This window comes from Doryrhamphus excisus, chromosome 2 (assembly GCF_030265055.1).
Source record: "Doryrhamphus excisus isolate RoL2022-K1 chromosome 2, RoL_Dexc_1.0, whole genome shotgun sequence".
Lineage (NCBI taxonomy): Eukaryota > Metazoa > Chordata > Actinopteri > Syngnathiformes > Syngnathidae > Doryrhamphus > Doryrhamphus excisus.
Window position 1 is genome coordinate 14,812,738 of NC_080467.1, and position 25,826 is coordinate 14,838,563.

The window sequence follows — 25,826 nt, forward strand, 5'->3', positions numbered from 1 at the left end:
AATACTTTCTCAGATGACTGAGAAAGAGGAAACCATTCAAAGCTGGATTGAAATACAATGCTCTTTCTGAATTTTCAAAGAGTTTTTTTTATATGTATGCTATTTGTACACAAGTGATTCATTTAGAAGTCCTTGTCGCATGATAAGAATTTAATGTTAAAGTTTACTGGAGCCAGTGGAGATGCGTTAGTTGGCAGCAGCTCTTCCCTCAAACTAATGTCGCGTAATGAACACATTTATGCTTCTTTTACTGTGATGCCACTGGATGCATTTCAAAAATAAACACTGTGCCATGTGTAAGTTATAGGAGAAGTGCCATATTGTCTGAGATGATGTTGAGACAGCTTTCATTTGGACAGAGAAAGATATTGTTTCACCTTTACCTGCTTGTGCATCTCGATATCTATACCTCCCTATCAGTCACAGAGACACTTGAGGCTGAAGCAAACATGAGTAATTCCAGTGCAAATGCTCGTGCGTGTGTCCGTGTGATAGAGGAAGCATATTAGCCATGTTAGCCGTGTGTAAAATGTTAACGTCTGTACACAGTCTTCTCTCGCTGAGCGCGATGGGATTTAAACGGGATGAGCTCACTAAAAGCACATTTATGCAGCTGTATTTATTTTTTTATAGAGCAGCAGTATGGCTGATGAGAGAGTCTGTGCTGTTCACAAAGCTGATACTAATCCTCTGTTTTTTACTTCTCAATTAAAACAAATACATTCAATCCTATTTCAACCTTTCTGGGCAGCAGGCTACAAATCCATTTAATCGCACACGTTGGCAAGTTTACACATGATCTAAAACAAAGATAAATAGTTACCCACTATCGGGAAAAGCTGTTATTCACTCAAGCGAGCTTGACTAGTCACCGTTGGACTTTGGGTCTCCAAGCCAAACAGCCGTGACACCTGAGAACATGACCTGAGGATGTGAAATCCACACCAGTAGTTGTTTAAAGTGGATAGTTTCCCATGATGCACCTGTTACTCCCACAGACAGGTAGCTATGTGAAGCAGCAGATTACAATAAACCCTTTTCAAAGCCTTTGTGTGGCTTCAGCAGAGTAGTTTCTGTGTGTCACTGGAGTAGAGAGATATTCTGGTATTGTGGGTGTGTGTATGTGTGTGTAGGGTGATTTACGGCCTGCGCAGGTGTACGCAAACATTGCAGAGTAAATCACAGGACAAAGGTGAAAGAGACATTTGGGGGCCTTAAATATCAGCGTTTTTCCCTGCCCCATCTGACACTGTAACATCCACAGTTACTATAAAACGTGACCCTCAGCACACGTTGATGGATCATTTTCAGAGCGAGCCACAAAAGGGCGACTGTCCTTTATGGGCCTCGCCTGAAATTAAATTCAGCTCTACTCCCGTTCACAGTAATTCAACAGTCAAGGTTCAAGCTGACTTTATGGCTATGTAAATGGCCATATCATTTTTCCTGGCCAGGTAAGGCAAGGGAGCGGCATCCCATGTACACTGACAAGATCTTTGGCTCTGATAAATGCAAGGACTTTGGCAAACAAACACTAAAATATCCTGATTGTTGGGGTCTACTTGATATGATTAATTTGAAATGGCACCTAAGTAAGTTTATTTTAACATTGTCTTGAGCTTGGTGAGTCAATTTTACATTCTATCAGGAGAATCCCGATATGACCTCCAAATATGCTACGACACCCTTTCTTTTCATTTCCTCAAAGGTGTTGACAGAAAATGAATAAACTGAGAGCGCATCATGGTGTAATACATTTGAGTTCATAACCAGAGCAGAAAACCTGGTTTCATCACGTGTTGAGAAGCGATGGCGTACAGAGCTACAAATCTCCCAGACAAAAGAGACACCACGAAGACATTTAGGAAGACAGAGCAACAACAAAGCGATCAAATCCAAACACAAAGGGTTGTATAACATCAATGAATCATATTTTGTCAGTCTGCAGTCAATTAAAGGCAACAAGACAAGGGATTCCAGTGTTAATCGTGCACGTTGCTGCAACTCCTGGGTTTTTTGGGAGGTGCATGCAATGTGCAGAGACTGAGCTTGAAACTGAAATCGGCAAAATTCAATTCAATTCATGGGTCAAAATGAGGGCCGTGTACAAAAATGTGTTCATGTTTGCAGGTCTGATTTATTCCCCCCTGCAGGAATCCAAAAAGGTAAAGGTAGCTAGGTTGAATTTCATGTCAAACTGCTGGATGGAATGGAGAACAACTCTGACAAAAGACAGATATGTGACAACTAGTCATGCACTCCAGCTTTTGTCCACTCTAGTTTCATTGTTTGTGACTTTAAAGGATGACCGGATCTACACAAAAGTAGTCTCAGTGCATCGAGGATCTTTTCCCCCCAGACACCGTTTCTTGTCAAAGAGGTAGGCACAAAAGATGATGATGCAACAAAAGGGAGCTCCTTTTAAAAGTCACTCCCACAGAGGCTAGTTTTGAAAGGCCAGAAAGGTGTGGTTCTGTCTATTGTTTATCTGTTGTCTGGGGACAGGATATTGTTATGCAGTCTTTCCACAGATAACACAGGGACTGAATTTCATTAAAAGCGCCTTCATCATGACTATTAATAATTAATAATGTCCAATTACAATGGGCAAGGTGACTAAAACACAAATAAGGTATATTGAGCCAAATACTGACATCCCAATTAACTCATTAAATCCCAGCAAACTGTCAAAAACCATCCCTCTCAGTACTTTGATGATTTTGAGTGATTTTTCAAGGCACACAGAATATTGTGACCCTTCATCAGAAAAAAAGTTTGTTTCGTCTTTTTTCCATTCCTTAGTAATCAGCAATAGAAGATAAGCATAACTTTCACTTTGACACAAATTTTGCCATACTTGCCATAATTTTGCCATACTTGCCCAATATCTATATATATCTATATCTATGCCACAACATAAATGACACAAAAAATGTATGTTTTACATGAAAATAATTTATGCACATGCATTAAAATTTCCCTTCAATTCGTAACCTCTTGCAAGCTACACGGCTTTTTGACTTCCTTGTTGCTGCGGACTGCTATTTTACATGAGAAATATGCATTCTGAGCTCTTATAAAATGCCCTTCTGTCACCTTTAAAGGCTTAAAACTGCACCAGACATGAGCTCTTCCATTGTGTAGTTGCATCATCACCTCTTTTTACCTCTCTCACATAAAACATGTAAAAGACGTATACATACGTCTATAACAGAGCATTTCCTGTGTAAACATGTGCCCTTACCATCATATTGTGGATGGACACGAGGTGTGTAGGATCCAAATTTGATCAGCACAGGGATGTCAAGTCCTTGTCGTACCCATTCTACCACATGGTGTGACCCAGAGGACACGTCAGCTGAATCCGATGGAGGAAAACGACATTCCAACTCGACAACACCTCTGACAGTTCCGCGCACCTCTGGTCTTTCTCCATGGTTAGTCCCTGCAAATTTTTGTAAATTGACATTTTTCTTAATATGATGTGAAATTCAAAGAATTATACTCAATGGTGTCAAAAGATCACATGAAATAAGATGAAGGGAGAGTGAAATGCAAATATACTTACGGAATAGGCAAACAAGTGCCAACACTGACAGAATGAGTAAATAAGATCTTCTTGACCCCATATCTGTCACTCAGACAACCTGCAGCATACTCAATCTGTTGGCAAAAGACACAATTGTCACAATCACATGAATAACTTGGCTGCATAAACGACCGTCTGTGAAACGGGCTCCAGCTTGAGGTTCTATTTTCGTCATCATTTTACAGACAGTGGGAGAGAAGCTTTCCAATTTTTATATAGCTTTCCAATGATTGGAATTCATCCCATATCATTACACAAATGGGTAAAGTTGCTTCCGTGGCCAGAAAAACACCCTGGCCCTTATATCCGTTTATGAAAGTAAATGTCATAATGTCACGTAAATCTTCAGCGAGTCATGTGCATAACGACATCTAAGTGTTTTATTTAGAGCTCATCAGTGAAGACATTTGGATCACGCAGCACTCAAGGACGAAAATAAGCTCAGCTGGAGTCAAAGTCTGAATTTGTCTCAATTGTTACAGTTTTTAGTTGAGGGCTTCTAAATAATTGCCCTTGCTAAGGTTCAGACCTATTACTCATAGCTCTAGTTCACACAACAGTAGTGAGAAGAACATTTCCCAGCAATATCCTTTATATTTGCCGCATCGTGCCAAGGACATATAGATAGATTGAACAACACCAGAGTGAGGCAACTATACAAGCGCTTACACAGCACCCTTCTAAACTATCTCTACTTATAAGCAAAGGTTTCAAGCCACTAGGCCTTTTCGTCACAGCTCTTTGTGAAGTAAAAGTCACATTGAAGAGAGTGCGGCCGACACAAAGGATAATAACTCAGATCAAGAGACATCCTCCCCTGACAAGTGGGAGTCCCGAAATGTTGTCACTATTGTCTTTTAATGACGAGTCGACACAATACCCTCCGTAAAGGTTAATATAGTCCAATCCCTGCTTGAACAACAGGGAATTGACTTGATGCTGCCAGTGTCATCAAACCGTAATGGGTGTGTGCCTCAACAGAAATGCTGTCAGCTGTGCGTAAGACACAAACACAATCAGAGCCCCATGCGACCGAATTACCATCTTATTGAATTAAAAGGGGCACTGCCAAAGCCAAACTCTTAAGCAGAGCTTTCCAACTGTGTGTTACCCCTACCACTATATTAGGGACCCACAAAGACACAGTATACCATACTGTAACACTAATACAGTATTATAACAAGCTGGACCATCTCTCTGAGTATTCCCTGTCAGAGTATTTGTCAAAAGGAAATACCCGGACGTGAAACACCAAGAGACGGCTGCTGACACATGACTGCCTGATGGCTCCTTGTCATTTCCCTCAACATCATCACTTATATGAGTGCCTCTAAAGCCGTTGTAATATGGAGCAAAATCAACAAGGACAGGAACAGTGGAAAAATGAGTCAATGGAGGATTTTCCTACAGCAGCTGGGTCTTGTGCAGATGAAACATAAAAAATGGTGGCTGCTTACAAAGCAATTATTGTGACAGGTGCAGACAGGAAACCAGGTACTTTTGTCAAAAATGTACAGTTAGAAGGTTAGACTACTTTTTAGCGGAGATTTGAAAATGAGTTCCCAAATAACACTAACAGTAGCGTGTATAAATAATTTTTTCACCCATGCAAAACAATCAACTATGCTGAAGGTTAATTCTGACAAGGCTTGATATCAACACATGAGTCACAGAACTGAAGGAATGGATGTTCAGCCACGCAATGTGAAATTATAGTAGAAACACAACAGATACAGTACCAGGTTATTCAGTATTTCAAAGATATTGTTTCTTCCTTTTTTCTGCCAAACTATTGTTGCAGGCCAAGACTTCCCATTTGAGCAAGGTGGCCTCGTGGGTAACCTGTGTGGGTGACCTAGTCTAGTCTGCTCTGATGTGGGACGTGAGTTCCTTCGATGTGTGAGAAGTACACAAGTTAAGATGAATGGTAAAGGCATCCAGAGGTCTTGTACTGAGTTCATAGTAGAAGAAGAGAAAACAAAAATCTGTACAGACTATACAGACAATAATACCTCTGTTCATTCTCACAACGACCCAAACAGTTGTTTTGTTTGAAAACATTTTAAAATATCATAAATATTACATTCACTTATTCCTTATTATGGGTGCCACACACAGGAGGCAACCCTGTCTTCTGCATATGTCTGTCTCACACCAACTACCCTCATGTCCTCCTTCACTACATCCATAAACCTCCTCTTTGGTCTTCCTCTACGCCTCCTACCTGGCAGCATCCTTCTACCAATATATTTACTATCGCTCCTCTGGACACGTCCGAACCATCTCAGTCTAGCCTCTCTGACTTTATCTCCAAGGCCTCTAACATGTAATGTCCCTCTGATGTACTCGTTCCTGATCCTATCCATCCTGGTCACTCCCAACCTCAGAGAACCTCAGCATCCTTATCTCTGCTACCTCCAGTTCTGCTTCCTGTCTGTTATTTTTCAGTTCAAAAATAAACATGTCAAGCTACTCTAAAACCAAACAATCCGTGCTAAACAGTAAAGACCTTCTTAACTAACACAAAAACATCAACACAATGAAAAATGTTGCACCTGACCCTTATTTTGCAATAAAAAACTTCCTTGAGTCAACATCGGTCATTAGCATACTTATTCGTTCCATTTCTTAATAGAATCATTTAATGTTTGGGAAAGTAGACTACTTTCCAACACTTTCTGACAGAGCTAGGATGTTTAATTGGTGAGCATGCTTTTGATGGACACTTTTATTCCACCCAGTAAAGTACTGCGGAAATGAAAAAGTTGCTTTTTGCAAGAGAAGTGTAGAAGTTGTCAGCACAGGCGTCTCAAAGAACAAGAGCAAATGGGGGAGGGTGGATAAGTCATAAATCTTTGAGGAAATAATAACTCACTCTCTGTCCAATATGAATTAGGCAGTCAGAGTTAGACTAACGATGTGAGGCATATTGTCTTGACTGCCGCCTGACAAAATGTCACTGGGAGAACTGCATCACAGCATTATTGTAAACCTGATGGAATCTTGATGATGTCCTGCACCGACATGACACCCGAGTCGCTACATAAGGAATCTAATTAACAAAAAAACACTACACAGTGGTCCCTCATTTATAGGGGTTAATTGGTTCCAGACCCGACCGCATGAAATTGGATTGGATTGGATTGACCATACCAGGGTGTACCCCGCCTTTTGCTAGAAGTCAGTTTGGATAGGCTCCAGCATACCCTAATAAGGATAAGTGGCATGGAAAATGGATGAAAGGACGTTAGTAAATAGAATATTTTTGTAATTGGAGCATAGAAAACCTGTTTATGACTGTTTTTAACACAATTAAAGCCCTGTATACATGAAATAACACCCCGATAGTCATCTTTACGCTCCTATTATTCATTGGTTTCAACTCATTGCACTCTCTCATGTGGGACATGACATGCAATCTTACGACAATGTCTCAATGTTTTGTGTCATTACTGAATACTAAATATTACTTGTGTTGCATGTTATGACTAATAATAGACCATAGTTTAAAACAGGGATAATTTATTAATCAGTTTCTGAAAAAACACGATATAGCGAGGGGGCCATAATCAAACCACGATATTGCGAGGGTGGACAATACAAACAGTTTAATGAATGTTAGGTTTATGTAATGAAACCAATGATACATCAGCAGTCTCTACTTTATTCATGATTCTAGACAAACTGTCATGTTCTGTCTAGGCTCGGGCCCCCGGGATGAATAGACTTGAGGCAGCGAGTGCATGACTTAAGCTATTTTATTATGATCAACTCACGCAGAGGTGGGCAAAGTACAAATAAACACAGCTGTGGCGTAAGGAAGTAAACAAAATGTGACAGTGCAGAAACTACTTAAAAATAGCATTAACTGAAAACATGACTAAAACTAAAAGGGAAAAAGAAAGACGGACAGAGCATGAGGTACTGCAGGGAGATGTTTGAGGAAAAATATGTAAGAGACACCATGGAAGATGGGAGCAAAATGCAAAGACAACAAAAAGCTGGCCACAGGGAACAGCAACGAGAGATGAAACTATGGAAACTACATATAAAACTATTGGAAATTCTGAAAGCAAGTCTCGTTCTTCTGCTGTGGGCCCCTCCCCATCGAAAAGCACTCACTCACAGACGTACTCGTGTAACAGTGGTCATATCTCTGCATTCTAGTGATGCACACACCAAGCTCAAACCAGAGACCAAACAATTTGTTTGAAATTGGTGGTGACATAAAAGGCAACACATCGAATTTGTCCACCTCAAATATATCCACCTGACCCAGTTTTCCCACTTGGGGGAAAAACTACACATCAAAATGCAGAGCCTTCGTCTCTGCATCAGTCAACACTCACTGAGACGTTTGATCAGCAAATTACATATAAATGGAGCAGTGCAAAATGGTGTGCATTCACAGAAAGTCGCTGCAAAGGAAATGTTGCTCTTTAAAACAACTCATTTCTCAAAAAGCCAACATTTTTCCAGAAATGCTTTTGCCAGGTAGTCTTACTCCCAGTGAAAAAATACATGTCAACAACAAAACAATTCCATAACTTTACTTTGTGAAAAATAACATTATTAATCATAAGATAACGAATGAGGTTTGTTATATTGTTTCGTTTGCAGCCCCACCACAACTTTCAGCTTTACATAAATTACAAACTATTGATTGGTCCTAAAATTAAGCATTTTCAAGCTTAAAAAAGGCTAAAATACAATACACATTCAGAAAACGTGATATGTTGTGCAATGTTTGTGACTTGTTAGATAAAATAAGATATGCCTTTATTCGTCCCTCAGTGGGGAAATTAGCATTTCACAGCAGCAAAAGTACAGAATCAGTTAAGCAGTACAAAATACACAATATAGAAAAATAAACAATATAAACAACCCAAGTATTAACAAAATCAACAGTTTTTCCCAGAGTTATATACAAATACAGTGTGCAGATAATAGGAAACGAGATGAGATATATGACCAGTCTATACACTGAGATCTTGAGTTCAAGTGAGTTTAAAGTGAGTTAATATGAGGCATCATGGAAATACTTCACATAGAACTTAGTATATTGCATTTAGAGCCCTTAATATTGCACATGGAGGTTGTTGTGTGTGCCTTTAAGGAGTGGGGCCTGGGACGTGACGTGGGCGACATCAGCTACCTATAGAGTGACTGTCTTTAGCTGAGTGTTAGCAGTGTGTAAAGTGCAGTGACTGGCATGGGCTGATATTTTTTTTGTCCCCCACAACGTTATTCCTCTCCCCTACAGCGTCCATTACAATTACGTGCAAATATACGATAGCAAATTAGCCAATGATGCCATTATGTCAGTCCCCGACCCCCACCATCGAGATAGATTGCAATCCTGTGGGGGAAACAATGAACTGGGCGCACGGAATGCTGAGGTAACAACATCAGAAATGATGAATCAACCAGTGTGTGCCCCATGTGGCCCCTTTGCTTAAAAGCACGACTAATTGCCAAGCGGCTGCAGGTGTGCCCGACTGTTCTGTCCATCATTTTAAGGAATAGCAATAGAACGGAATGGAACGGAAATTAAACAGGAAATTAAAGAAATTGAAGGAAACTGTGGCTTTGGACCATCGTATAGAACATAATAGGATGACTATATGTTCTGTGATTGACTAGCTACCAGTCAACTTGGGAGAAGCAAGAAATATGTCAATATAATATGTAAATATGTAATGACAACAGCAAGTATAACATGTTCTGGTACCATAGCACCTGCCTAGCACATTTTAACACTAAAACACTCACCAAACTCATTCTTTGGTCAAGTGCAGCATTATGCCTACTGTTATCTGTATGATAACTGTTATATGTCAAATTATATTGCTGTCAACATCAAAAGGCCCTCAGGGACTGAAGATGGACATTAGCCACAGTCTATAATCTTGCATATTTACATAAAAATGTCGATCTGATCATGAAATGTTGATGCACTTTATGCTTTATTCTCATGTTAAAGAATGTCAATTTTTGATCCTGCACTCAATAAAAGGTGCCCTACATTACAGTATCCGGATGTCCTCAAGAGTGTTAGAGAATGTGACCAATCACAGCGGAGTGGGCATATCTAGAGGAGGTGCGTGTAATTTAAACAGACCATTTAGGTCGGAAGCAGGAAGTCCATGGAAATACTACTCAATCTGGAAGATGTAGAAAGCTGTTTTTTGTGGGTTATTATGTGTATCTGCTCTATCAGAGTCCACAACTCAATACAGAATGCCCAAAATTAGCATAATAGCTCCCCTTTAAATAAATAAATCAAATTTACAGGGTGAACCCTCACTCTCACCCAGTCAGCTGGGAAATGCTCCAGTTCACCTGTGACCCTGAACAGGAAAACCTTGTGTGATCAGATGTGATCAGATTACTGAAACTGTTCCCCACCTTTGGGATCGATACACTTCTTGAATATCAAACAAAAAAACAATATCTACCTTCCCAGAAGGCTTTTATGAGCTTTTTCATTTCATGGCTGGGCCCCCCCACCATTGGGAAATAATTACACAGGCTGTCAACAGCAGCAGCAGGTCTTCAATACACTCCCATGCTCCAGCAAACAGCACTACATTCACACACGTTTCCACAAAGTCAAAGTGAACATGAAGGCCGAAAATCCACTGGAAGCGCGTTTATCGCTGTCTGACATGACATCCCGATGTTTCTATCCTCCTCCCTTCAGTTTTGTACAAGCTTTGTGCAAAGTTTGTCATCAATATATAAATAGATCAGTCACTGTGAAATGGGGAGGATGTCACATAAATTTAGACCGCCTGTTGCAATGAAGGCGCAGATTCTTCCACTATTTGGCACATGGTGATTGGCTGATTGTCCTGTCCCTTCCTGTTGACTCCCTCTCAGTAACTCATCAAAATGAAAATGATTGGATGAAAATCAAATAAGCCTGCCCAGTATTTGGCATCTCAAGGGGGGTAAAACTGTTAAATCAAACTGTTGTTTCTGTTGCTACTGCGGTGGACAAGATGTATTGTTTCTGGCAAGGAGAGCAAGGCAATTGGTCGCTGGGAAATAAAAAGGGGACAACAAGGAGAAAAATGGGAGGCAAATTCTTTAAGTAGAAAGAAAATGACTGAATGTGAATTCAAAGTCAAAGAAAACAAAGCAGCCTGATACAGCATGTGACCATGGCAACATACTGTATCCTAGATGGTCCCTTGACATTTTCGCTTAATTCCCTGCTGACATTGAGTACCTGCATGAACATGAGCTAGGTGACAGCCAACAAAATAATACAATCATAAATGAATAGTCAGTTTGAAAAAAAACAAAAAACCCATGTATCAACTGTTGCAAATAAGAGAAGCCACAACAGAGTGAGCTGATTGATTGAGGCGCTGTAACACATATATCAGCACTTCTGCCACCACTCACCCCATCATCATGAAAAGATGGCTATAAAGGGGATCCCACATTTAATCAAATAGAATTTCCTGTACCATGAATTTTGCCGCAGTCTGTTCTTGTTTTTGTCAAAGCACACCACATTAATGCTTTAATTTGTTTTAAACAGTAAGGGTACTATATCCTAAAGGGAACACGAATGTCTTTATGTTTTCTTACCGAGTTTAGACTCAAGGCTGCTTGTATCTGACAGCAAGTTCAATTGGACATTAACCTCTGAGCAAAGTGAAAACAGGGTGAAGAAAAACAATATGCGATGCCACCAGAATAGAACAAAGACTTGCTTTGGGTAAAAGGAATACATCCATCAGTTAGTTTTCTATAGAGGCACAGGGAAACTAGTGTCTATTCCAGATGACTTGAGGGTGACAGTCCATGTATAGCCAGGAACTGACACGTGTCAATCACAAGACTGACACACAGAGACAGACACAAGCGTTCACATCTACTGTATGTGCAATTGTCAAGCCACAGTAAGTACTGAAGGGTGTATGGGCGTTTGCCCAACCGGTCTACAAGTGTTTTGCGGACTTGGAAAATGAATTTGACTGCGTCTCTCGCTATGTTCTGTGGAGGGTACTCTGGAAGTACGAGGTTGGTAGTACACTACTAGGTGTCATTCGGTGCTGATACAAGCAGAGCAGAAGCCTGGTTCTCATTGAAACAAGAGAAAAGTAAAAAAAATGAACTAAAGCCATTATACAAAGCATTCAGAACACGTTCAAAGACGTTGACACTCGTCACCTATATGCTGGTTTTCTACACTCTATGAAAATATTCAGCACATGTGGATGGGAAGTTTCTTTATTAAATACTGTATTGTGGGTAGAATAAATGTAACCCCTTTGGTCCGTCCCCGCACACGCCCAGGGTCCACTGCATGAGTGCTAGCCATCAAGTTAAAAGCCCAATCTGTCAACTTGCTGTCTACTCTGACTGTTTACAACAGACTCTTGCATAGACGGGCAAAAGATTGGTATTGTCAATACAGGGAATGTAACATAATTGTTTAATAATAATTAACTTGAGGTTGTGCACCGAACAAATTTGCACACTAACTATGGTGCGGTCAAGGACCATCGAACAGAGTGGGAAGGGTCACCCTTAGCAGACACACAGTGAAATAAAACAACATAAACATGGAATGTACATCTTTTGTTATCATTGCTTTTTTTCCCCACAACCCAGTTCAGCCTCGCTCGCAGACCAGTATTGAACCATGGTGCGGTGTTTAGGGATGAAGTTTTGCCTCTGATCCAAGCAGGCTTCATTAGTTCATGCTCAAAGAATAGGTCGGACAGCTCTAACACAGTCGTCTTAAAACTTACACAAACAATCTTCAATCTTAACAAACACATCAGAATATATTGCCCAAACACACTAGCAGCAGCTATTACTGCAATTAAGTTACTTCAGAACTAAGTTCAACCCCCACAAGGCTGTGAAAAGCCTGCTTTTATAAATTTAACACCAGCTTTCCATCACAATACGGGCCTGGCATTTGACGGCGCTTGATGTGCACTTTAGAGAAAAAAGGACAGATTGAAAGGGGAATGGGGAAAGAATGGGAATTGGCTTCCACTCTGTGAATATTGTATCCCCTCCACTCCAGAGAACAAATATGAAGTATATTGTCCATCTGAGTGGGCAAGTATAAAATCCAAAAACGTCAACAGCCTTTTGTTGAATTCACCCATAAGAAAAGAGGTAAGGAGATAAGAGCGGTGCATGGGCAAAGTCTGAATTTCCTACAGTAGGTCAAGCCCTTACAATAAAAAGTTCACTTTGTTTTTCACCACCCATGAAAAGCCCATATGCCCACTTTATTAGATTTAATTGGGTGTAACGGTGCCTCGGTTTTAAGGTCATGGTTTGCTCTGATTTGCTTTTATGTAAACAGCTTTAATGGTCTTTAAAATAATATACATTGTAGCCTTGGTTAACATCATTAATCCCTTCCAGGTCTGACCAAAAATGGGCTTTCACCAAAGCAAATTTTCCCATAGAAAATAATGGAAATCAAATTAGCACAAATGACAAATGAATGGACAACTGAATGTTTAACATCACAATGTTGACAAGTTGCACTTCACTTTCTGGGGTCATCTTTAAATCTTTTGAAAATATATATTGACGCTCTTCCCAGCATTCAAAGATAACGTTCACCTCAGGACATGCGTATAAAGTTTCACACCTGACCATCTGTTTTCCCATCCTGTTGTGTTGAAAGCAATGACGCTGTCCAATAAATATTTGATATGTTACGCCAGACACCCGCACGGCAACTAATTATCTGATTGCATATGTACCGTATGTAAAGGCACAAAGTATCTGGATTGGGTGTAAAAAGCAAAGGCGGCTTAAGAACAGTGTGGCTATTTTGACAGATTTCTGTTTTAAAAGAGGCTTATGAAACTCTGTGGAGGGAGTTGGTAAGACTCCATTAAATTTTGAGGATGATCCAGACAGTTGGGCTTCACCCCCCAACCCCCACCCCTCTTTTTTGAATGTTTAGCTCAATGTATTACCTAATATTGCAATATAAATCTTGGCATCCACTATGTAAGAAGTGGGTGTCTACACAGGTGGACACTTTGGTGATGAACCAAATTTAGAGTGGAACGTCTAAAAGAGTCAAGTCAGAAAACCAACAACAAAGGCACATGAAACTTCAAAGTTCAAACAGTTGTCTTGCATGATGCCACATACACAGACATCAACGTATCACATGAGACTTCCATCCGTTCCGAGCACGAAAGCGTGAGCTTCTTGCAACACAAAACGCATATTGTGTGACACTCCAGCACCAACTGTTAATCGAAACGCGTGAGAAGGACGAGTGAAGCAGAGTCACATTCAAAGCACTAAGACTGCAGTCTAAAGACATGCACGAGCACTTGTTATTAAAGTTACAGCACTGGATAGCTTTAATTTATACATATACAAACAATATGTCATATGCTGGCAGCGATAAACACATCAGAGAACAATACGTAGTACTTTGTACAGCATTTATGCTGGCAACGATAAACAAATAAATCTCCTTCAAACTCAATTTGATATTAGAAGCTAACATCTATTGATTGGTCCTAACACTATTTATATAATGTGATATTATCAGAACAAAAGTAATCAGTTCCATGACTGGAATTACATTTAAATGCAGTCATCTTCATCGTGCTGTTCATATTTTGACATCATGAGACCAAGATGACATCAGTTGATAAAGATTACCCCACCATTGCGAGGCTTCAAGCAGGATGTTCTCAGAGAGAAATGGCAACTCATGTTCAAGTGTCATCAGCAGGTTGCAACAAAAATACAGACAGTCTGGAAGAGTCACAGAAAGGCATACAGTGGAAGTGGTTTGCCCCTTCCTGATGTCTTTTTTTGTGAACGACTAGCGAGGCGTCATGTCAGTCAGCCAGATAAATATAGTTTTCGTGTTTCCGTTAAAACATAGCTGAGTTTAATTGAGATCCATCAGTGTGGAAAAGGTTAGAATGCCATTTCTAAATGTTTTGGGACTGCAGCAAACCACAGTGAGAGGCATTATCCACAAATGGCTAAAACAAGGAACAGTGGTGAGTGGCTGGCCAATCAAAAACATCCCAAGAGCAAAGCAACTGCAGGCCTCACTTGCCTCAGTTAAAGTCAGTGTTCATGACTGACACTGGGCAAAAACAGCCTGCATGGCAGACTTCCAGATGACAACCACTACTGAACAAAAATACCATTAAGGCTTGTCTCAATTTTGGCAGAAAATTTTTTTATGATCCCTAAGACCTAACGCTGAACTTCAGCAAAACAACATCATACCAACAGTAAAATATGGTGGTGGTAGTGTAATGGTCTGGGGCTGTTTTGCTGCTTCAGGACCTGGTAGACATGCTGTAATAAATGGAAGCATGAATTCTGCTGTCCAAAAAACCAGACCATCTCTTTGTTATCTCAAGCTGAAACCAACTTGGGTTCTGCAGCAGGACAATGATCCAAAACACACCAGCAAGTCCACCTCTGAATGGCTGAAGAAAAACAAAATGAAGACTTTGGAGTGGCCTAGTCAGCCAGTAAGTCGTGACCTAAGTCCGATTGAGATGGTGTGGCGTTACCTTAAAAAGGCATTATATGCTGGAAAGCTCTCCAATGTGGCGGAAATACAATTGAGTGGGTGGGCCACTCAATGAGTGGGCCAAAATTCCTCCACAGAGACTCATTGCAAGTTATCACAAATGCTTCATTGCAGTTGTTGCTGCTAAGGGTGACTCAACCAGTTATTAGGTTTTTTTTGTCCCTTAATAATTAATACATTGTATAATGGAGCCAAATGGAGAAAATATCGAGCATCTGTAGTTATAATATAAAATAATGATAATATAAACAATATAGGAAGTTTTGTGACCACAATATACTGTATATTCCTTTTTAAATTGGTAAAATAAAACACTCAATTTTATGTGACGCACAAAGTACACTCCAAAGAAAATATTTTATTCAATTTAACACAGACAATATTAACTTTACAGCTTCTTTAGGAGGGAGGTTTCCATTCCAGCCTTTTTTAAATACAGATGCCATTTTTAAAGGTTTCTAAAAGCTTATTAATCTGTCAAAGAGTTTGATACACCATTCCAACACAATCATACCTCAAAGCAAAATAAACGTAAACAGGTTGATGCTGCCTAAAAGTTGGTGAAAAGTGACTTTGTTTTCCATGTGGAAGTTCCCATAGATGGGTCATTAAATGCAGCAGACGGGTTGTATTAGGAGAAACTTCAAATAAACTTCTCAAAAGAACAGATCAAGCTTTACAGCTGCACAAACTGTACATATGGAGACATTTCCCTGGGAAAGTGTGTCCAAACAATATAAACGAGTATTTCACAGTGTCACATAAAAAGAGATGATCGTTATTAACGAAAACACAATTTTGAAATAAAAGGGCGGAATTCATTCCGATTAATCTTACTGTATGTAAATGTCAATATACGTCAACTTTGTAGTTTATAAATGTAAACGTTTAGCTTGTCGACTACACTAAAGATGTGATTCAAGTGTACAGATTGCATAAAAAGTAGGCCACAATAAGATGTATTTTTGTCAAATTATTCCAATATTTAATTACATCCTTATTATACCATAAATAACATGTAATCGGATTATTTTGTATTTTGGTATTTTGATGTATTTTTCTTATAAGTACACTTCGTCTGTATCATTTTATTATATAAAATAAGCGTTGTGAATATTGTTCGAGTGTGTGAGCTACAAGAGATAGTTATTAAAAATATCTATATATCTATGTTACTTCCTTGTTTTCAGGTCGAGGTCACAACTAGTACCCTTCGTTTATGTAGTTACATTCGAAGTGAGAAGTTAGTCAAGCATATTTGAACTTTGAATTTTAAAGCATTTTTTAAAGCATTTTTGAAGCATTATTCCGATAATATTAAGACTGTTTAAAAACCAACATTGAGAGTGAACAGTTTAAAATCACCGTACCTGTAGCTTGATTACTGGCAGTCTCCGTGAATGAGAGTCCTTTTTGTTTTATAAAAACATCCCTCGAATATTCTTTTCAGTCTCTCCAGAACTGAGTCATCGGTTGCAGCTCTTGAACCGGCCTGAAATGTGATATATGTGGGGGGACAGGAGCCGGCAACAGGTGTGTGTTTCACATCCAGGTGACAGTGAAGTACACGCACTGCTGCTGTGTTCTCCACCCCACCATACACGCCGCTCTTTTGCTTATATTAAAATATCTCAAGCCACCACATTTATTTACAAGCTATTAAAAACAGCCCAAACACACACACACTAAACCGGTGCTTAAAAGCAGGCAGATGGTTAAGTATTTTGTTTTTGGTTTAATTCCCTCTCCATGGCGCCCAGTTTAGTGACGACCACAAGAGGGTGTCCTTGCCCTGGTACTGCTGGTCCAACCCGGAAGTGTCACACTCTGGGCAAAAGTATTGGGACAACACACAGACAGGAACGTGAAGACTTTCTAGATGTTGAGAGCGCGTCTGGGGGATTTTCTTTGTCCATTCATTCACCAGCACAATTGTGAGGTCAGAGGTCAGTGGGATTGCATGTCTTTTTGGACCTTGCCTTGGGGGGTTGGGGCAGTTATGTCACCACATGATCAGGCCTTTTCCAGTCTGTTCCCATCAGATTGGAAGAATATTTAAAAAAGAACACAAATTATTTTGCATGCATTTCATATCACAGATTTTTGTATACTGTATATTTACCCCAATTAATAACATAATTAAGAATTAACACTCTTGTCACCAAAAACACATAACTAACAAATTCCTTCTTTAATCAAGCAGATCTACATAAAATACATACTTATTCAAAACAAAGACAATTGCTAATGTAAATATATTCCCATAGTACAGGGAACATATAAAGCAATTTGATCAAGCATTGGGTCTTTGGATAGTCCTGCAAACTGATATAACGTAGTTAAAATTGGTTTTAAACTTGGACATGATGAAACAGCGGTGTAACAAAGGACACAAGGCATCTCATTTGAAATGATGGATAAATTAACAAAACATGAAATACATACATACACAGTGTACATTATGTAACAGTAACACAGCAGCAGGGATTTGAGTCAACACACGTTTTCAGTATTCTCTCTTGAGATTGTAGCTGCTGGGATGCAGGCAAAAAGCTGCATCGTTTGTGCCACTTTGGTTCACTGTCAGGAAGGTTTGTCTCTGTATGGAGCGGCGCAGACAGGACCATAGCGATTATCTTAAATCCTGTTCAGTCCACCTGCGGATAAACATGGAGCGCTGTGCCTGGCCAGTGTGATACTTTTGTTTTATATGCTACATGCTGGGAGACAAAAAAAAAAGCAGGAGATACTTTATGGGTATAAATAGGGTAAAAGGCAAGTCAGAAGTTGTCTCTCCACTCAGTCACCGAAATCTGGGATATCGTCATAGGAGTAACCTCTGTATCCCTTGGCGGCATAGTAGGCGATTCTTAAATGGTAAAATCCAGGAAGGAATACGAGAATCCCTATGATGATGACAGGGATAGTGCGATCCGGGTGCTGAAATCCAAAAAGAAATAGACCGTGTTTTAGTTCTGTATTGTCCTAAAAGGTCCACTGATCATTACGGCTCATCCACGTACTGCTGTTTCAGTCGTGTGTAACAATCACAAATAGTAGATATCATTTTATTGACAAAAAGTCAACAGTTTACTGTAAATAACCCAACTTTAATGTAATACTGTTTACTTTCTATGCGAGTAAGCAGGAAATGCTCATTGCCAAGACATGATTGTTTTATTTGTTTGAGATCTGGTTTCATCCACTATGCAAAGTTTCTGTTCCCCACCAGATGGCCATCTTGGGAATTCATTCATTTTAAGTCTTTCTTCCCAAAAGATGCTCTGTTGCGATGCCAATGATTAAACAGAGCATGGCCTAGTTTATAGTGTTAAAGGTTGACCCTTAGTTCTCCTGATTAAAATGAAATGTATAGTCTGCTAAAATTACTCATTTGTGTAATTAAAGCAATACACTGTTTCTGTATTTCATTATGGAGCAGTAACCTTTATTTGATCTCAAACATGTTCGTATGTTTTTAAATGAAGGTGCACTAATTGGCAAATCAACATCGGAAATAGTGTGGATCTTGCCTTCACGTCAAAGCACATTTTCTGCAAATACAATCTGCAGCCTGGAATACATTCACATTAACCTCCTACTGATAATTACAAATTTGATATGTTCAGACTGTTAGCTCCCACACGGAGTGGTGAATTTCGGAAGTGGAAGGCACAGCAGGGGAGATCCGCGCATCCACAGGCTACAAAACAACAGACTCATATTCCAACATACATGAAACGGCGGTAGCCTGGAAAGGAACACGGATGAAAACTGGCAGCAAGATAATAAGACACAGAGGCAACTTAATTACATCTATTTTTAAAGGGAGGATTAACTGGAGTGGGAGTGTTTCAATTACTGCTTTCATTTGACGTCTTGGATCAGAACCTGATTATTAACACTAAAATTAAAAATATCAATTTGTGTATTGGAAACAAAAAAAGAGAAAAATCTCTCACACCTACAGACAATTTATTTATAATTAACCGAGCATTATTAGTCTGGGCGAGGAAGCGAGAGACCCGTGTATGACAGACAGAACCCACGCAAACAGCTTGAAACAAGGGTGGTCTAATATTTTTTTTTCCATGACTGTGAGTACTGGTCTAAAACAGGAAGTAAAAAATGTCTAATTTTCTGTTATTATGTCTACCATATTGGGGAACAGGAGTGTCTAAAGGGGTGTTATTGCATGTCTAGAGGGCTTTAATAATGTCAAAAACCTACACATATCATATCTCAATATCATATCTCATAAATGTAACATTGTTGACACCGAGTGACCAGAATACTTAGTATGACTTGTATTTCAACATTTTTAGCAAATAATAGACCATAGTCCATCAAGACACAGTGATCATTTATTGATTCATTTTTGAAAAAATGATTTAGTTTGAAGGAGTGATGTTCGAACCTGTTGCTGTTGCTGTGGTCATACGTGGTCTCTAGAAATGTGAGCTATACTTACATTATTTTATATTTCTGTTGTTGGGAGAAGAGGAAATGGGTTAAATTACTTCCACGATGCATTTCTGTACTCCGAATGGAGTTGGCGGTGTTTGACTGACTGAAAGAGCAGAGAGGAATGTCATGCGTGACGTAGTGAGGTGAAATCACATTAGTGAGGACCAAAGCTTGGCTATTGACAATAATTTGACAATCTGCCATCCCACTCAGCCGTTTCTATTCATAGATGGAGTCGTCCTCTCCACAAGGGCACCGGGCACACTATTGTCATCATCCATCAAAATAAAAACCCCACAGTGATCAGCATTTCTTGTTAAAAAGGCAAAAATGGTAGGTTAGTCAATGACCAATTAACTGGGGCCATTCAACTCCCAACTGCAGTCTTACGTCCAACTGCTTCCTCGTGTATCAGGAACTTACACAGCTCAATAATTCTTGTCTTGCTGTCCACTGACCAAGACGCTGTTTCATAACAAAATCTTACAATGACATTGCATAGGAACAAAATCAATATTTCTTTTAAGCACGATATCAAAAACAAGCATATCGTTCATATCGATATAGACTGCATTTGATGCTGAGGCTTCAGGTTTCAAGATGGCGTCGCCCGGGTGCAAGCTACGTACTTCCGGTGGGTCCGCATGTTCTGCTGCGTTTTTAGTGTTTAATAGTGCTCCATTTATTACTTTATTATTTTTGTGCCATACCAACACCTTAAGCAAGTGTGCCGTTATGGAGGTTGACCTTGTTACGTTCTTGTTAATTCTAAATAGTCCAACGTTTGGCCCTTCTTTAGTGTTTTTTTTGGTGTTTCTGACATTGTGCAACACCTTTGTCCCCAAAATGCCTTGATAGCCCTGAGATTTTGATGGAGCCTGCACATTTTTGCATCTGTCAGCAAAAAGCTGATGCGACATGCCAAAAAGCTTCAGATTTGTCTCCCAGAAGGAGCTTGTCAATATGCATTCTGGCAGCTGTATAAATCTTTGTATAAATGGTTTATTTTGGCAGTTTTGAGTTATTTCAGTGACCATTATGGTTTTTACTTTCTTTCACAGCGGGGTACCAACAATTTTATCTGAACACAATTGTGTCTGTGTTCTGTATATTCAAAATATGGGAGCTAAATCTGACAAGAATCACACTCAGGAGGCGGGCGCCACAATCAGCTCAGGCAGAAAGATTTTTCCCCCAAATGACTTTGCTGTTTTTCCAAATGTGCCTGTTCCTACATGGTAACAGCATGTTGGAGGTTTTTGGAGGTGTTTTAAACTAGTTTGCACACTAGAAAACTTTCTAGCTGCACCCCAGACCAAAAAAGCACACCTTTATCTGTCCACTTCCTTATTAGGGTCAAAGGTGAGCTGGGGCTTATCCCAGCTGTCTTTGGGTGAGAGGCAGGGTAAACCCAAGACAGATCGTCAGGTAGTCGCAGAGCACATATAGACAAATAACCTTGAACATTCACATTCACACAGACATGAACTCACCTCAACCACAATAGTGCCAGCGAGAAGAAGACCCCCAAAGGTGATGAGTAAGGTGCCAACCAGAAAGAGAAAGACTGCCAGTGCGATTGCCTTGTACGGGACCTTTGGTGGACTTTTCTTAAACTGTAAAGAATGACATTCCAAAAGCAGGTGACAGCTATTTTCCACAGGTGATTTAACATAATTTGACAACATTTTCAATCTATTATCTCGCATTATCTATTTTCACCTAGTACCTGTAAGTCAATGTATCCATCATCATCCGCAGCCAGCCGCGAATATTTGACCTTGTTGAAAACACCAGCATCCAGCATGTTGCCTCTGCTCGCTTTCATTGTGGCACAGAAACTGTTAGGAGAGACGAAGACATTCAGAAGTAACAACCTTGGTTGCACCAAAGCATAACAGGTCCGATACTTATCAAGTCTTCTTGAGATAGAATGGGTAGCTGTTTTTGTTTAGATTTTTGATGATGCTGGATTCTAAATATGATCCAATCTGGACACAAAACAAAAAGTAAGCAAGTGTATTTGGTAGAGTTAGCTTTTTAAGAGGTAAATAAATTCTTATTGATTTTATACAGTCCAGACTACAAAGCTGTACTAAAATGTAGAATTTACAATGACACAATCTGCGTTGGTCAGATCAGCTGATAATATGCACTCAATACAAATAAATATGATGGTGGGCATGGGAGATGGGTGGGTCTGGGCAGACAATAGAGTACAAAGTATACACTACCTCTAAGTTAAGTATAAAATGAAATTATACACTGTGCTAGCAATTAATGGCCGAGCAGTGTGTCAGGACATGTTTACAATGCAATGTTTCTGGATTCTGCTTACTGTCATGGCGGAAAAACTCCTGCAGGGCAGACTAAGTAAGTGGAGGTTGGGTTAGTTTTGATAGTATTGTGTGCAAGTCATGTGACTTCATTTATGATGGCCTCACTTGAGCCTCCAGTTTTCACTGCCACTGTACACACATTACCCAGCCTAACTTGTTCTAAAAGACCCTAATGCTAAAACATACAAAATTAATACACAAAATATATAACTTGGGGTACAATATAAATTGTATTTTGCAATATCATCTGAAACTAAATCCTGTTAAATCTGATCTATGGACAAATGCAGTTGAGGACTATGATGCAGACGTGCATTCAAGGTAGGTATTTAGTATGCATTATAAATTGATTTCAGTTCTTAATACTCGTTCATTACCATTAGCGTTGATTACAACGTGCGTTATTTCGAACTTATTGACTTGTAGCTTACTGGTGCCAAACTTACTAGTACTTCAACAAGTTCCTTGCTAGCAACTGGCTAACTAACTGCTATCTTACGCAACGTGTTTAGCAGCAAATTAATTAGCTGGAAGATTAGCCTGACATGACTGTAACTTCCTGCATAGCAAGTGAAAGGGTATACTGTGTGACCAGAGTAACTTTCACCTCTTCGTTTCTTCCTCCCGTTTCTTTTATACCTTCAACTGAGGTAAAAAAAAAAAAAAGTAGCATAAATCCGTAAACAAAATCCGTAATCCATAGCTACGGCATCATGTTGTTGTTGTTGACGTCCACCGTACGTTGCAGACCATTTCCTCATTTTGGCGCATGCGCACAGGTGCTGCCCAGCTTTTTTGCTGTTGCTGTGCGGTTATTTAATCATTACGTAGACGTAATGTTTTCATTACGGTATATATTTATTAAAAATTAGCCATCAAAGCAAACATATTGTATTTGTCAACCTTCATTAAAATGATATACAGATCTACTGTATATAAAATAAATTGAAATTGTAATTCATTCCTCACAATATGCAGTCATCACAGTTCCCATAATGATGCATTCCTTGGCCTAGCTTTGTTGGATCGATATTACATACTTTTTAGTAGGTTCCAATGTAATGTTGTTCCAGGAAACCTAATTTGGTCTTGCCCATTTTTCTTATATTGCCACAATTCCAATAGGGGGTTAGCAAAAAGCCAATTGTATTCACTACAAAGGAAAGAAGCCAAATGATTGTGTTTGAGTGTGCTAAAAGTGGATTGCCTGTCATATCTGCAGAGAGATGTTTTCAGACTCATATTGTATACTCCAGACCAAATTGGACTTCAAGTTAATTGGAGAGCAAATAGAATATAGCTTTTACATTACAAATCAGATGCCTCTCAGACAAAAAAATAACTGCAATAATTCATGGATTATTTATTATGTTTTTAGTGGGGTAAATTTAATAAAACAGCATAATTTCACATATAAATTGTGTGTGTATTTTCCCTATTTATGCATATTTCTTATTCGGATTCTTCTGTTTGCATATGCTATACTCTTATCTCTTACACCTAAAAATGTACATTGTTTGTATAAAAACATAAACTGTAATCCACGTAAGGTCAGTAGTAGCAATATTTGACATACTAAAAAGATGTGAAAATACCGTTAAAATAAAGTCATAAACAGACAGGACACACATGCTGAAAATTCTATTAAAAAAATGATGGCATCTTGTCAGTAAACACCAAACCTGAAATTAAAACACACAGGTGTGACGTTCCTGTCCATGTTATTTTATCAGACTGATAAACACATGTATCTATGGAATATAATTTTAATATTTACAGTGGGTGAGCCGCCTCACAAATGTTATCTCCCCCAACCAGCTGCTGGCAGCAACTTGAGTTCCCTGGGTTGAAGAATGAACCTCATGATTTCAAATGTAATCTGGTTATAAACCGCCACCTTCATTAAACCTTTATTAACTGCAGACAATTTGTTTTTTAGAGCTACAACCCTACTATTAAAGTCACTGTCCCTCTTGGGCTCCAAACTACATATTTTTTTAAAAACAAAAAATATCAGAAGAACACTGGCATGTTACGAATACATTTGTCCCTCGCATGCCCGAACTATCCTAACACGAGATGATAAGATGATCAGTGCATGTATACCACAATAAGCAAAAGAAAAAGTAAAAGCAGTTTTTGTTGCTTGCTGTAAGGGTCTCAGAGACGTACTGTAAGTGGAGGTCTCAGTATACTTGCCTCTTACATGATAGAGTTCATCTTTTTGAATGGGTTGGCAAAAGTAACCTACAAAGCATCCTATGAAAAAACACACAGATAGTTAATCCTTTGCTAAAAAAAAAAAAACAAAAACAACTAAAAACCCACCTCTTTAAATCTGTTTTTAATGTCTAACTTTTTATATCTCACTGCTGTGCCCCGCCTCGCTTTTTCTCATGTTTTAACTGTGTATTAACCAATGAATGTTGTATTTTGGTGTCTTCTACTCTGTTTACTTGCTTTTATTCAACTCCATTCTACTGTAAAGTGTCTTTGAGTATTTTGAAAAGCGCTATACAAATAAAATGTATATTTATTATTATTATTATTTGCTGGATGAACCAGAACAGCTCCAAAAAGCCATAACACCATTGCACACAGTTCATTCATTCATTCATTTTCTACCACTTTTTCCTCACGAGGGTCGCGGGGGTGCTGGAGCCTATCCCAGCTGTCTTTGGGCGAGAGGCGGGGTACCCCCCGCCAATCACAGGGCACATATAGACAAACAACCATTCACACTCACATTCATACCTATGGACAATTTGGAGTCGCCAATTAACCTAGCATGTTTTTGGAATGTGGGAGGAAACCGGAGTACCCAAAGAAAACCCACGCATGCACGGGGAGAACATTCAAACTCCACATGGCCGAGGGTGGAATTGAATCCTGGTCTCCTAGCTGTTAGGTCCCATTGCACACAGTTCATAATATCAAATATTTACACCCAAATTTGTCATACATGACATTTGTAGGCCACAAACTAAGGCAGAAACAGTTAATTGCACAAGCACTTAATACTAGGTCTTGAGGTACATTAAATGGAATGTAGTGTGATACTTGCAGAGGTGAGTAATAATTCCCTGCTGGCACAAGCAGTCGCTTTCACATATTCACATTTTATCTCCTTCTGGCATGCAGTAAGTACTCGCGCAGTAATACCTCTCGTTTCGGCTTTCTGCACTGAGCATTTGGAAGGTGACCTACAGAAATGGCCTGGGAGTAGTTAGAGACATGCACTGCTAAAGTAAGTCCATCCATCCATTATATATAGCGTTTATGTTGGGGTCGCAGAGAGTAGGAGCCTTAGTGGAAGGCAGGGTGAAAGGATTGAGATCATTTTTACAATGCAATTTAGAGTTTTCAAACCTTACTTTCTTAATGTATGTAAGGTAAAAAGTACATAAACAAAGGAGAATAAGCGCATATGGTGGGAGATATTCATTCATTTAATGCTCTTAACCAATGAAGCACGAAGGCAGCGTTATTATTTTAGTTGAGTTTTTGTTTAGCCTTTGATTGTCATGAAGCTAAGCTAATGCTCAGCAGCAAACTAGTTAAACAATTAAGAAGCCTAATCTCACCAGTGTGTGCTTTTACCGCACCATGAATAATTGAAAATGTAAGCAACTGAAGCTGATAAGAGCAAAATGCATTTTACTCCGCCAAATGGATTTTGAAGTCGCGTGTGCTTGTATTCCCCCGGCAGAGAAAAGCAGGAAGTCGGATTTCCCAAAATGCAATCACCTCAATGTCTTAAGTCAGCAAATGTGAGAGAACATGAGTTATATGATGAGGCCTGAAGCACAATGTGGCGCTAATGAGGTTCTGAGATGAAGAGGGAAGGGTCTTCAAA

The 25,826-nt window shown here is 39.4% G+C and overlaps 2 protein-coding genes and 1 pseudogene across 5 annotated transcripts in view; 1 reads left to right on the plus strand and 2 right to left on the minus strand.

Annotated features, from left to right (window-relative positions):
• The window catches only part of LOC131120078 (protein turtle homolog A-like), a 47,636-nt gene extending 30,444 nt beyond the window's left edge, over positions 1–17,192 (minus strand). The window contains exons 1-3 of one of the 3 annotated variants that reach the window (XM_058065163.1): positions 16,535–17,192; positions 3,569–3,663; positions 3,245–3,445 (exon numbers count right to left, since the gene is read on the minus strand). In XM_058065163.1, the coding sequence (XP_057921146.1) occupies positions 3,245–3,445; positions 3,569–3,629 (262 nt within the window). In that variant the 5' untranslated portion in view covers positions 3,630–3,663; positions 16,535–17,192. Of the gene's footprint in view, positions 1–3,244; positions 3,446–3,568; positions 3,664–9,902; positions 9,925–10,047; positions 10,321–16,534 lie in introns of those variants that run through there. The other 2 variants (XM_058065164.1, XM_058065165.1) reach the window with 2 other exon arrangements.
• LOC131120080 (alpha-1A adrenergic receptor-like) overlaps positions 1–25,826 on the plus strand; it is a 201,736-nt pseudogene that overhangs the window by 159,513 nt on the left and 16,397 nt on the right.
• On the minus strand, positions 17,337–22,724 carry LOC131120081 (transmembrane protein 230-like). 2 transcript variants are annotated; one of them, XM_058065170.1, is made up of 4 exons: positions 22,578–22,724; positions 21,361–21,472; positions 21,125–21,247; positions 17,337–18,104 (listed from the first exon to the last, which is right to left on the minus strand). In XM_058065170.1, the coding sequence occupies exons 2-4, from the start codon at positions 21,457–21,459 to the stop codon at positions 17,964–17,966; spliced, it is 363 nt and encodes a 120-aa protein (XP_057921153.1). In that variant the 5' UTR covers positions 21,460–21,472; positions 22,578–22,724; the 3' UTR covers positions 17,337–17,963. The 2 variants fall into 2 exon arrangements, with proteins under 2 accessions (XP_057921153.1, XP_057921152.1); XM_058065169.1 differs by having other exon boundaries at positions 21,125–21,281; positions 22,578–22,630.

Bases quoted from the DNA above. Each gene is read 5' to 3' on its own strand.
- LOC131120081 (XM_058065169.1), bottom strand. From the start codon at position 21,431: ATGCTGGTGTTTTCAACAAGGTCAAATATTCGCGGCTGGCTGCGGATG. The intron at 21,282-21,360 runs GTACTAGGTGAA...TGTGGAAAATAG, and splicing joins ATGGATACATTGACTTACAG to CTGTCACCTGCTTTTGGAAT. The intron at 18,105-21,124 runs GTGAGTTCATGT...TTTGGATTTCAG, and splicing joins CTGGCACTATTGTGGTTGAG to CACCCGGATCGCACTATCCC.